The 14,706-nt window shown below is 39.9% G+C and overlaps 1 protein-coding gene across 1 annotated transcript in view; it reads right to left on the bottom strand.

The window, feature by feature from the left end:
• BMP6 (bone morphogenetic protein 6) overlaps window positions 1-14,706 on the bottom strand; it is a 201,007-nt gene that overhangs the window by 46,664 nt on the left and 139,637 nt on the right. The window contains exon 3 of the mRNA XM_075213041.1: window positions 4,947-5,095. Within this exon, the coding sequence (XP_075069142.1) occupies window positions 4,947-5,095 (149 nt within the window). The remainder of the gene's footprint in view (window positions 1-4,946; window positions 5,096-14,706) is intronic.

The following is a 14,706-nucleotide window of genomic DNA, read 5'->3' as shown; positions in this document are numbered from 1 at the left end:
AACATGTATGGCAGTTGGGAGTGTGACAGTTGACAGTTGGTGGGAGACATCTTGCTAGCCAGGACCCAGAATGTAGGAGGGTGGTCCCAGGTCTTCGGCCAGTGAAGAGGGGGCAGTAATAAAAGGCCATAGAGAAAGGCTTTGATGCAGTGGTATCCCCACCATTAGGGGTACCCAAGTTGAAGCACCATATCCTGGTTGGGAGTACCAGCACAAGAGGGGGAGAGACCCCACAATTGAATAAAGGAGAAAGGAGTAGGGGAGTCTGTGCAGTGAAGTGCCTATAAGAGCTTGCCAGGAGAGGAGAGGCATGGATGAGTGACATACAGAGAGGGTGAGTGTGTGGCAGCTGCCACAAAGGAGCAATTGTATGAGTAAATGGGGGAGAGAGGCCCTGGATATATTCACCGCACCCCGGTAGAGGGTTCATGGCCGGATGCCAATTAGACTGATTTATGTGCCTCTTACAGGAGAGAGATATGTGAGCTACAAACATACCAGGTTACATGTAACCTCCCCATTAATATTCTGTCTATTTGACCATTGTGCAGGAGGAATATATAGGAACTGTATATATTTACTTATCACTGCAACAGTTTAACAATGTGCTGGAGTGAAGAGGAGTGTAAATAAAGATGTTATATATTGCAATATAGAGATGGTTTGGCGCCCAAATTATTGAAACATCTGATTGCACTGCACCACCAAAGTACATGACCTGTGTCCCAACATCTTCACAGAGACTCTGTAAAAATAACCTGCATGTGCCTCTGGTCATCTACATCCACCAGGGCTGCCATCAGAAACTGTAGGGCCCAGTACTAATTACTCTGGTGGGCCCCCCACCTTGGTCCAGTACTAATTAATCTGGCAGGGCCTCCCCTCCCCATACATGTGCCCCCCTCCATCTTCACCCTACATGCGCCCTATCATCACAGTACATTCCCCCCCATTCCCTCATCACAGTAAATGTTTCCCTCCCCCCAAAGTAAATGTTCCCCTCTCCCCCCCACAGTAAATGTCCCCCTCTTCCCCCCACAGTTAATGTTCCCCTCTTCCCCCCCACAGTTGATGTCCCCCTCTTGCCCCCTACAGTTAATGTCCCCCTCTCCCCCCACCATGGTTAACGTCCCCCTCCCCCCCCCCACGGTTAATGTCCCCCTCCACCCCCCCCCCCCAGTTAAGGTCCCTGTCTCCCCCCACAGTTAAGGTCCCCCTCTGCCCCCCAATCACAGATAAGGTCCCCCTCTGCCCCCCCAATCACAGTTAAGGTCCCCCTCTCCCTCCCCCCTTTCACAGTTAAGGTCCCCCTCAACCCCCCTTCCACAATTAAGGTCCCCCTTCAACAATTAAGGTCCACCTCTCCCTCCCCCTTCAACAATTAAGGTCTCCCTCAACCCCCCCTTCCACAATTAAGGTCCCCCTCAACCCCCCTTCCACAATTAAGGTCCCCCTCAACCCCCCTTCCACAATTAAGGTCCCCCCTTCCACAATTAAGGTCCCCCTCAACCCCCCTTCCACAATTAAGGTCCCCCTTCCACATATTAGGTCCCCCTCTCCCTCCCACCTTCCACAATTAAGGTCCCCCCTCAATGCCCATTCCACAATTAAGGTCCCACTCTTCACCCCTCTCTCTCCACAGATCAGGTCCCCTAGGCTCTCCAGCTCCCCCCTCCCTCCAGTTATGGTCCCCTAGACTCTCCCTCTCCCCCCACAGTTATGGTCCCCTGGGTTCTCCCTCTCCCCCTCCCTCCACAGTTATGGTTCCCCAGGTCCCCCGGGCTCTCCCTCTCCCCCCCCCTCAAAAAAAATAATAGCTTATTTACTTACCTTCTCCTCTGCGATGCTGCAGCTCTGCCTCCCAGTCACTGATACATTGGGAGTGTGGCACACGGTGATGACGTCACTGCGCCCCACGCTCCCAGCCTATCAGAGTCTGGGAGGCAGAGCTAAGAAGGTAAGTATAAAAAAAGGGGAGGCACGGTCGGTGACTGCGGGGCCCGGACAGTCCAGGGAGTCTGGACAGACAGAGAAGTCTGTCCGGGCCCCTCACAGCAGTACTGGCCGTACCCCCCTGATGGCGGCCCTGACATCCACACCAGGAGCTAGCCAAGGCTGGAAAGGGAGGTGCACTACCTAACACAACACACCGACACAGGGGGTTACATACTGAATTGTCCTATTGGTGGAACAGGGACGTCTTATGAATTTAGTGGACCTGTGTGTAGTTCTTGCTTCCCATCTTATGTCACAAACATATTATTATTATTCTTAATTTATATGGCATCACAAATACAGAGAGCATACATCACAACAGTACATTACACTATGACATTACAGGACAATATAATAAACACATTTCAGTACAATTCACAGCTCTGAGGTACAAGGGGTATCCTAAAATACAATAACTAAAAAAGGGAAGAAGGATATGAGGGGGAATGAATCAGAGCAAGCTAAACCTGTGCCCAGGACTGTGGGTGTAACTAACAGGATGAGAGCCAGTGATTGTGAAGGCAATAGAGATGTGGCATATCAGGGAGGAAGTGCAAACTATAGATGGCGTGCAAAAAGCAAGGTAATGAGAGGGGGAGGACAGGAGGGAAGAGCGCCCTGCACGTGAGAGCTTATAATCGAATGGGGAGGGGTTTGACAAACAGGTTAACACATAGGGATGGTTCAGTGTAAGGGACCTAGAAATCAGATTTGAAGGGCCATAAGAAGAGTGGGTTACACAAAGAGTAGTATGAATGAGGGTGAGGTATATTTTGTGTTAGTGAATAGGCATATGAAGAGGAAAGATAAGCAGGGGAGTAGCTAAACAGTGGAATGGTAGGCTTTAATGAACAGGTGTATTTTAAGGGAACGTTTGAATCTTTTTAGGCTAGGGTATAGTCTGATAGAACAAGGGAGATCATTGGGGGACAACATGGGAGAAATTTTGGATGTGGGCGTGAGACGTGGTTACCAGAAGGGAGGAGAGGTGATGGTTGTTGCCGTTCGGAGAGGGCGAGAGGGAGTATGTATGGACATGAAGTTGGAGATGAAGAGTGCAGAGGAGCTGGAGAGGGATTTGTATGTGAGGGTGAGGAATCTGAAGAGGATTCTGTAGGGGAAAAGAAGCTTTGCAGAGAGGAGAGGCAGAAACAAACAATACTGAGGTGTAGACGCAGCAAACTCTCCTGTTATGCCCTAACTCCACCCACAAATGGCCAGATTTGGTCACAACCCACCCACTTTCCCATTGAGCCACACCCCTTTTGTGGACCATGAACTTTGGACATCCCGACAAAATAGGGACAGTTGGTAGGCATGCATAAGGTAGAGAAATACTGTTTTGACATGTACCTACTATTTGCATATGACTAGTTTTTAACAATACATAATAATTAATACTAGATTTCTGACTATCACTTACAGATAAGAGGGCCTGTTCACTATGTAGAGAAAAGTCCTATAACTGGCGAAAACAAGTGTTCGTCTGAGATAGGACTTCTCCCTTTCAAGGACTTATTATAAACTGCAGTTCCCGCCGGCGAAAAGATTTACTACGCTTCTCCAACAAAGGAATTTACAGGCATCCCAGCAATCTTCCTTTCACACATTCACCATCACAGAGGATAATCTATTTAGAATGGCTGCAAAATAATTCATTTTTATTTTATTATATGCAGCCAGTATCTTCGTGCATCTGAATATCATTAGGCTGCTCCATTGTTTTTTTTGTTAGTAAATTAAATCAATAACTGTTTTTTATCGCTGCGATAAGCAGCGACAGAAAATCTGTTATTGGTGAACAATAGTAAATAGACCTGAAATTGAGACTGTGTCAACATATTTCACAAATGACAGTCAGTATCCCAAGGTGCAAAGCATACTATAAAAACATACATAACACAAATAAACAGAAATACAGACATTTTAATAGTTGTAGAAGTTTTGGTAATATAAACATACAAAAACAATAATATTCTAAGTGCCAACTTATGCAGTGCTTCCCTACTGGAATTTAAGTGCTATACCTGATTTGAACTTGCAACTTATGTGCAAAGCATGAAAAGGCATGTAAATATAAAACCAATTCTATTTTATTTTATGAGTTCATATCTATTACTCATTGTCATGCATTTTCATAGGGATGTGTTTTTTTGGATGCTGCTTGTTACTGTTTAGTATGTTCAAAGTTCTTAACAACACTTGAAAAATCTCTACGGTAACACACTGGGTACATACTCACTGGAAGTAACAAGAGCGGTTAAGACACGGTTATTCATTCCAATGGCCCACTTATTCCAATTGGGTTGTGTACTACATGTAGAAACTAAACTGAAGTTAATAGGCCATTGTAGTGAATGAGCCATTGATATGAATGTGACCAAAGCAGAGCAGGGAGTTCCTGGAAATCACTAAGTGCCAGCTAGGGAGCTAGAAGGTATACTGGTCAATTCAGTTCACAGTTATTCTGTGCAGGGCTCCTATCAGAGTAGATTACTTCATCCCCTATGTATTTTTATTCTTATTTCTGTGGAGATTTCCCCTGCATTACAAGAAGAACATTTTCACATTTATTACAAATCACGAAACTCCCATTTAATTACAAATTAAGAGGATCCAGTTGAATTACAATGAGAACATTTCCTGTGAATTGTTAATTGAGAAGAATCGATTGAAGTAAATGTAAAGAATCCATTGTATTACCAATAAAAATATATTTTTAATTAATAAATTGATGAACAAGGGTTGGGGAAGCTTTTATTTACTGAAACTTTATTTTACAAATGTGTGTGTTATTATTTAATTTCTTATACTTAGGGACCCTCTACCATTATACTTGGACCACTGAGGTTACTCCAGGGATCCAGATATTCCTCATGACCCTTGTACCCCTAGCCCATGGGTGTTGGGAAGAGCCTCAGTGGAGTCTGAATAATCTAACCATTACTTACCATCTCTGGTTTCCACACTGAGCTGTAGTCCAAGATTGTGTTGTGGATTCATTACCCATAAATTGCTTGTTGCAGTGATGTCAAACTCCAGCCATCCTTCTTCAGAAGCCCAAACTGTCTGGGTATCCAGCAGAAAAAAATCAGACTCCCTGTTATTAGAACAAGACAAAGTAATTTTAGTATGCAGTCTTGTGAACATATTGTGCCTTATTTACAGTTAGGAGCAAATGGTGCAAATTTGTGCCAGGACAAAACATGTTTTAATGTAAAAGGTGCAATTGCAGTTTTTTCATACAGGGAAAATGCTTGCTTTGCATGTAGCACACAAATATTCGGCAGCTTTAAGTTAACATAGTGATTTAGAGTTGAGCTAGAACACTTCTTTTCCCAATTCTAACTCTAGCCACACTTTTTAAATTTGTTAACCTGTAGCACAACATGGTTTTTGCCACAAAGGAAAATTCCATCTTCATGCTGGATTTACTCCTAACTTTAAATGAGGAGCTAAACTTGTATGTATTGTGGTCATGTACATTAGGACTATTTGAATAATATCAATAAAACCTTCCACAATACACTCCACATATGTGCATAGAAAACATGATACACACACAAATAAATATGAAACAAACAGCTACTGTATAATGAGTACTGAGCCCTATTATAGTTTACATGTCATATTTACTCTTGTATATAGAAACTTGAAGTTGCTCAATTTATAAATTCACACCAGGTGCTGGAAAGGTTATTTAGAAAAGAGACACACAGAAAAATCCCCAGCTCACAGCTGCGATCCAGTAAGAAGGCTGCTATTCTATTTGTACATAAAATGCAGTTACACATATTTGTAAATAAACGATAAGCCACCTGCCACATCAAGGCGCTCCTGCTAATAGAGCGGATCTACTCTAAACAATGAGCTGATGCATGTTGATGACAGCACCCAGCGCTAAACATGAGAAGGTTGAGCAGAGGTAAACATGAGAGAGACGGTGTCCACCCAGTGTACTAGCCACAGGATCCTAGGAGTCTGCCTATTATATTAGCCACTAGAGAAAAGGGGTATGCACAGTATACTATCAACAAAAGTGTTGGTGTTTATACTGTATACTAGCCAGCAGATAATGAGCTATGCAAAGTATACTAGTCAACAGAGAATTTGAGTGAGCACAGTATACTATCCTTTAGAGAATGGCAGGACGCCCAATATACTAACCACTAGAGAATGTCTGCCCATGTGTTTTGTCTACCCTACTCACTAGCCTCCAGAGAATGGTATCTGCACAGCCATCAGATAAGATCTGTATAGTGTACTAGCCAGCAGAGACTAAGTATCTGCATAACATTACCCCCCAAAATGCAGATCTGCACAGCCTGCTAGGAAGGATGGAATAGGATATACATTGTGTACTAGATACCAGAGAATGAAGTTTTCACAGTATACTAGACAGAATAGAATGTGGTCTGCACAGTATACTACCTAGTTACATAATTAGTAAGGTTAAAAAAGACATTGGTCCATCAAATTCAACATTTCATAAATTCAAGTGACCCAGAGGAAGGCAAAGCAAAACTCCCAATTAGGCAGCTGCCAAATAACCTCCGAAATGGGGGGATCATTTCCTCCTAACTACAAAAATGGCAATTGGAATATTTCATTGGATCAATCCTCTCCCTGATGTACTCTACTGATTATAGCTACAGATGCCATTTCATAAAAGAGAGGCACCTAATCCAATTTTAAATTCAGCGAAAAACATCCTATGATCATAATTCCTCTTATCAAAATAAATGTCCCACTGGTATCTGCACATTTGTGGATATGAAGAGTTAAACAAATCCTTATATTGGTATAGCTACAGAAACCAGGGCAATGTATAGTAATTCATTCTGATTAACTTAAACTAACTTAACTATAAATGATATTTGTCTGTATCTAAGTATGAAAACAGATTGTCAAAAAAAGCAAAACAAAATAATAAAACAAAATAAATTAAATATAACCTAAAAATGTAAGCAGTTACTTAGTGAGCTCAATTATAGTCCCTATAAATAAGATAATTCCAAACATTACTGACAAAGTCCACATTAATTTAGCAAAAAAAGGACGTTGTTGCACTAATTAGACACACCAACTACACATCTCTTTATACATTTTATCGGTATCATATTCTCAACATTTCTAGGTATATGTTGCGATCATTCTTTTATTGAGGTGCTACCATCCAGTAACCAAATAGTCAGAAGTAAACTAAAAAAAAAGAGAAAAAAGAACTGGATCTAAAAGGTGCACTGTGTAGTATTGGGTCTCTTTATTTGAAATACACATTGTAGTATAATCAGGGGAATAGGTCTTCTTGGTGAACAGCAGCAGTAAACCACACGAGTCCAGAGGTTTCAGTATAACAGCCACAGCTAGTTTATTTACCAGCTTGCAAATAAAACAAAACATAAATAAAATCCTAGCTGTCTGGCTACTAGCTAATACATCTCAGCAAGACCCTCTCTCTGGTGTTGGACCTTGTGTCCAAACACACAGTTAATATATTATTGCTCACCACAGCAGAGTGTCTCAGGAGGCAACTCACCTCCTCACCAAGTCTGAGACCCTGAATGGCTTTTTTAGCTGCTTTTTTTCACAGGCACCTCACAGGTGCATCTCTCGATCAGTCTCTTTTGAAACTGGCAGACCAGAAGACCAGGACTTTGCCTTATGTATGGTGCCCACCCTTATCTTTCTCCATACATAACACCAGGGACCCTTACCATGGTTTGTTACCACATGGAAACACTCTGGTGGAAGCTTTCCCCACACATCTACATTCTCGCTGGTTTTAAAGTACACAATACAGGAAGCCTGGGACACATACCTCTCCTATTTAGCCTCCTTCCAGTGACTCTGTCCCAACATGTACCAAGTAATTAGAATAAAACATAGCTTTTATTAGTAAAAGATAAAAAGTTTGATTCTAAAAAGCAGTGAAATATAAATGTGAAAAAGTGAAAATAAAGTGTTCTAAAACTTGCCATGCATGACTCTTATTCCTTATTTGTATGTAATAAAGTAGTAGTAAAGTCCACATTAATACAAGAACAAAACGCGTTAGCTGGAGGACTTATGTCCTATTCTTTCATTAATTTACATATTTTACAAGTTCCGCTGCAGCCACATCTCACACAAACTGTTTTTCTAGCAGAACATCGCTAACACTTGACTGTCACAGAACTAGATTTGTCAGTCTCATTTAACTCACAACATGGCTAGTGTGCAACAGTGTGCAAGGACAAACCCACGTTGTTAACATCACCTAACAAGGGAATCAGCTGTCCAGTTGTACAGGTAACATGGACAGTCTGCTTTATTGTTATGGAGCAATACTTTCTATTGGAGCAGAAATGGAAGAAACATTCTTAGCCACCCTGACAAATACAATTGAAGCAAAAGGCAAAGATGCAATCAGGCTCTGGACTTTGATGTTTACCTTTGATGTTTACCATAGAGAAGTCACATTGAGAAGTCTTATTTCCGTCCAACAAACTGGAACTACACCATACCTATGAAGAAATCAGACTGACCTCCTACTGGCAGGATTCAATCCATGATTTCATAAATGAATATTTCTAAGAGCACACTTTTTCCTAACAAACTGTTATCTCTAAGAATCCAAATAACTATTTCTAAGGTCAAGAGACTTGGTGGTATGAACAAAAGAGGGTTTACCACCGCACAAGATATATAAAAATGTAATCTATCAGCTAGGTCAAATTTTAATTATGGGGGATTTTAATTATCCGGACATTGATTGGAGTACTGAGACCTGCGGTACAGCTAGGGGAAATAGGTTTCTGAGCACGCTAAAAGACCATTACATGTCCCAATTAGTTGAGGAACCAACTAGGAACCGGACTATACTGGACCTAGTAATAACAAACAATGTAGACGTAATATCAAATATTCAAGTAAAGGAGCACTTGGGAAACAGTGATCATAATATGGTCTCATTTGAAATTAGTTTCCAGAAACAACAGTATAAGGGATCAACTAGGACTTTAAACTTTAAAAAGGCAAATTTTAATATGCTAAAGGAGTCTATAAAGAGCATAGACTGGGACAAAGCCTTTGAAGGAAAAAATACGGAAGAAATGTGGGCTGTCTTTAAAATGTTGTTGCAAACATACACGTATAAGTTCATTCCTATGGGAAATAAATGTAAAAGAATTAAGTCTAAACCAATGTGGCTAAATAAAAAGGTAAGGGAAGAAATGCAAAGGAAGAAGCGTGCATTTAAATTGTTTAAGTCTGAAGGGTCAGAGGAGTCCTTCCATAGGTACAAGGAATGTAATAAAACATGCAAAAAGGAAATTAGATTGGCTAAATTAGAAAATGAAAGGCACGTTGCAAAAGAAAGTAAGACAAACCCCAAAAAGTTTTTTAAGTATATAAATGGCAAAAGGATTAAAAAAGATAATATAGGACCACTAAGAAGTGAGATGGGTGAATTGATAAATGATACTAAGGAAAAAGCAGAGATATTAAACACGTTCTTTTCTTCAGTATTTACCAGAGAGGAACAAATGGCAGGAGTAATACATAAAAATGGAAATGAAACCATGCCATTAATTAATACTTGGTTGTCAGAGGAAGAAGTCCAAAGGCGACTGAAGAATATTAAGATAAATAAAGCTCCAGGTCCAGATGGCATACACCCAAGGGTCCTTATGGAATTAAACTCGGAAATAGCTAGACCGCTATTCTTAATTTTCAGAGATTCAATCTCATCAGGCTCAGTACCAAGGGATTGGCGAATAGCAGATGTGGTGCCGTTGTTTAAAAAGGGGACGAGATCACATCCAGAGAATTATAGACCTGTAAGCCTGACATCAATAGTGGGGAAACTACTGGAAGGTATTTTAAGGGACAGTATTCAGCATTACTTGGTACGCAATAAAATTATTAGTGGGAATCAACATGGATTTGTGAGGGATAGGTCATGTCAAACTAATCTAATTAGTTTCTACGAGGAAGTTAGTGGGAACTTAGACATGGGCAGGACAGTAGATGTGGTCTACTTAGATTTTGCAAAGGCCTTTGATACAGTGCCACACAAGAGGTTGGTTTACAAAATAAGGGAACTGGGTCTAGAAATCAAAATTTGTACTTGGATCGAAAACTGGTTAGAGAATAGGGAACAGAGAGTTGTGATAAATGGAACATTTTCTAATTGGTCAAAGGTCTTAAGTGGAGTTCCTCAAAGTTCCGTGCTGGGACCACTCCTTTTTAATATATTTATTAATGACCTTGGTGATGGTTTAGAGAGTAAAGTTTCTATTTTTGCAGATGACACTAAACTCTGTAAGGTAATAAAATCAGAGCAAGATGTAGCTTCTCTACAGAGGGACTTAAATAAACTGGAGGATTGGGCGGCTAAATGGAATATGAGGTTTAACACAGATAAATGTAAGGTTATGCATTCAGGGATCAAAAACAAGAACGCAATCTATAAATTAAATGGAATTAATTTGGGAGAATCTATAATGGAAAAGGATTTGGGAGTGCTCGTAGACAGTAGACTTAGCAATAGTGCTCAATGTCAAGCAGCAGCTGCAAGGGCAAACAAAGTATTGGCATGCATAAAAAGGGGCATAGATGCAAGGGAAGACAGTGTAATTTTGCCACTGTATAAATCATTGGTAAGACCTCATCTTGAATATGCAGTACAGTTCTGGGCACCACTCTATAAAAAAGATAATTTGGAACTAGAAAGGGTTCAGAGAAGGGCGACAAAATTGATAAAGGGTATGGAGTCATTAAGTTATGAGGAAAGGTTAGCCAGTTTAGGCATGTTTACTTTAGAAAAGAGGCGCCTAAGGGGAGATATGATTACTATGTACAAATACATTAGGGGTCAATACAGAGAGCTTTCATGGGAACTTTTTACCCCAAGGACCATACACAGGACTCGTGGTCATCCCCTAAGGTTAGAGGAGAGGAAATTTCACAACCAGCAAAGGAAGGGGTTCTTTACAGTAAGGGCAGTCAAGATATGGAATTCATTGCCAGGGAAGGTTGTGATGGCAGATTCAATAGATATGTTTAAGAAAGGGTTAGACAAATTTTTAGCGGAAAGGTGTATCCAGGGATACGACCGTTAATTTAAAATAAAGGATAGTAGTGGATATAGGGTAAAAATTGGATTGCAATATTGAGTCTGGGGGGATTTTCAAAATTGAAACAGATGGGCGGTTGCCTACTCTGGATTAATTTCAAATATAAGTGCAGGATCGCAGGAGATCCAAAATAGGTTGAACTTGATGGACTGGTGTCTTTTTTCAACCTCATCAACTATGTTACTATGTTACTATGTTGTCTCCTCCAATAGTGAATAAATGTTGAATAACCGACCTGGGATATAAAAATATATCGAACCAGGGGGTGCACCCTACACAATATCAATTGTACAAATAGAATAGAGAGAAGGGGTGTAATTGGGGCACTCCATAGAGATCATTTTAAAATTTTTAACCTTTATTAATATACATTAAAATGAGGGTAGAAAAATAAGCGAAATAAAAGAACAAATATGTAACATACAGTGATACAATACAGGTTTTAAAATGCAAACTATGTTTGCAAGAGCTCCTACACTCAATTGACAACACTCAGCTATATGCACAAAAAACTTGAATAAGTTTAAAGTGCCGCTATGGTCATAATAGACCTGTAATAAAGCAGGTGTGCTCCTGCATCGAAATGGTCTGGATGTAAGGAAAGACCTCCAAAAATATGATCTATAAGTAGTGCCAAAATCCTTAGCCAAATAGTAATATGGAGCGCTAAGGATAACTGTCTCAATTATAATGAGAAACTGACACTGCAAATAGCAGACAATTGCCACAAGTATAGTGAGGTCGGCAGTAATTATCCTCTGATCGCGGGATTTTGTGATAAGTTCCCTGCCTATAGTAACTGGGGAGCGATCAGAGGGATAGACTTGGTGGTATATTTACTAAACTGTGGGTTTGAAAAAGTGGAGATGGTGCCTATAGCAACCAATTAGATTCTCATTTTGTAGAATGTACTAAATAAATGATAAGACAAATCTGATTGGTTGATATAAGCAACATCTCCACTTTTTCAAACCCGCAGTTTAGTAAATATACCTCTTGGAGTGTAATGAATGTCATCAGCTTCCCACATAAACTGATACAAGTTCAGCCATTCTTCACCTATAGCAGCAGCCCTTATTTCGCATAGAGAGCTATGTGCTCACCAGTACTCAGTTGCCCCCAGGTCTTGTGTGCAATATTATAGGCTTATATTCAGGGCTGGGGCATACAAATAGAATAGTGTAAACTATATCGCTATGTAGACAAGGAAAATATCAGATAAATAAAGGAAAAAGAAGTGTAAAGCGCAAGAAAAGTCTGAAATAATCCAAAAAACCGGGCAGGCGGCTTACAGAATCACCGGGGTCACAAACCACAGTCAGGGCAGACGGCAGATACAGAATAGTCAGGACAAGCAAGGTCAAACATGAGCAGACTTCAAACTGATGCATTTATCAATGTGTGCAAATGCTATAACAGGAAGTGAGTCAATTGTGCAGACTGCCTTGTAATCCAGCAGTGACCAATCCTAGCAGTGGATAAATCAGCCCTCTCAGCACTAATGTAATTCTAAGCACCTGAGAAGCATTGATGGTAGAGTAATGTCATAAAAACCAACTTTTTGAAGCAGCTTTAGATGAATTGCAACACTAGAGTCTGTCATTGTTTTTAATCCAGCCCCTGTTTCCAATCCTGACGGTGAGTAATTTGAATTGGATTCTGGAAACACGGGAAGCCAGTGCAGGGATTTGGAAAGTGGTTCGGCAGATGAGGAGTGGCAAGAGAGGAAGTTCAGTCTTGCTATGGCATTTAAGATGGATTGAAACAGGGATTGATGGGTGATGGGAATGATAGATAGGTGGAGGATGCAGTTGTCAAGGTGGGGGAAGATGAGAGAGAGGATAAGAGATTTGGTAGCATTGTGGGAAAGAAAAGGACATATTCTGGTAATATTTCTAAGATGGGGGTGACAGGACTGGGAGAGAGACTGGATATGAATAATAAAGCAGATGACAGAGTCAAGTGTAACAATAAGGCAGCAGAGACTGAAGAAATTGCAGTTTTATTGATGGAAATTTGAGGGGACATGGTGACTTTGGGAGGAGGGAAGATGATAAACTCTGTTTAGATTATTAGCTGCTATATAGTAGGGTATGAGCGGTGGGCATTCCACAGAGAAGTCTGATATTTCCTTGCAGGATGTCCCTGGTGTGTTCTGTGGGGCTCATTAAATTCGGTACCCCACATGAGTCAATGCAAACTGCTAGCTGAAAATTCCACATTTGTGTCAGCGATAACACAAGCCTGCATAATAAGAGCTCTTTTTTGCTGCAACACATGAATTATGGTTATAATTTAGTTTATAAAAAAGTGAAGTTATAAATAATTTAGGGTTAATTCACATAAGTTATTTTGTATGGGATTTGAAAGCATTCAATATAGGTAATATATGTAATATGTATTGAGAATGCAGGTAGTCATAACAATACTAAATCACCAGGGCAACTGATTTATGAACTCTCACATATGTCTGCAGTAGAATGCACAATGTGGAAGAGCCTTAAGGTGTGAATTAAGACTGAAGTAGAAAGCACAACTCAATTCACATAATCAAAGCTATGTCACACCTCTGATCCAAGCTAATGTAAAGCTCACTTAGTTAGACAGCTCTTGAGGGATAACAGAAATAAGTTGACAGGAGAAACCTAACCTACCCCCATTTTAATTATATCTTCCCATATTTTGGCTGAAGTTCAAAGCTTGCAATTAACCAGGTGTTAAAACAATTGCTATGCATCAACATCACTTCAATGGAACGTTAATTAAACATGTTAATAAAAAAAATATCTAATCCGCAAAAACGTTCCATCTATGCTACTTCAAAGGCTCTAGAGAAGGGACTTTATAATCTCATTTTAATTGAAGGTAATTTCATGCATTCACAGATCTAGTGTGGAAAAAATTATGTTATATGTGCAATTTTAAGTTTTATCTGAATATTAATTGTGTGTGTACCCAAATTAGAAAAATGATAAATAAAATAAGAAAATGTTGAAGGGCAGCCATGTATTATAGCCCTCAATAGGTGTTCCTAGTATAAGTAAGGTGTAAAATCATCATCATCATTGATTCCAAGCAACAAAGCAGTGTTAGTAACACTTTGCATCTTAATAAGAATATGTGACCATAATGTAATTGGGTGAGCTGTAAAAATAGCTGACAATTAAATTACCTATTAAAAATACCAGCAGAATGATTATGTTTGGTTGGGGAGAGACATTGTCAATGTTCAATAGTCAATTAAGTTATAATAGCTATACTATAATAGGATATCATAATATAGCAACGTATAATTAATTGTAGCACAAAGGAATGTGTAGATAAGCTAAACTCCAGAAAATGCAGACAGATGCTGTAAGCTTGAGATCCAGATAGACTTGTAATGGGGGAAACCATTGTGCAGAATCAAAACAGCCATTACGATTCACTACAGGATTTAATTAATAACAGTGCAACACATAGAAAACAATGAGATGTTAGTTTTTAAAAATTGTTGGAAAAGTTACATTTCATTAGTTAAAGCACTTTTATGCGCATTTCACCATGTCTATAAATAATCTCAAATTAGAAATAAGGGAAGCATTATTTATAT

This window comes from Mixophyes fleayi, chromosome 5 (assembly GCF_038048845.1).
Source record: "Mixophyes fleayi isolate aMixFle1 chromosome 5, aMixFle1.hap1, whole genome shotgun sequence".
NCBI classification, from domain to species: Eukaryota; Metazoa; Chordata; class Amphibia; order Anura; family Limnodynastidae; genus Mixophyes; species Mixophyes fleayi.
This window is presented reverse-complemented; position numbering and strand designations above follow the sequence as displayed.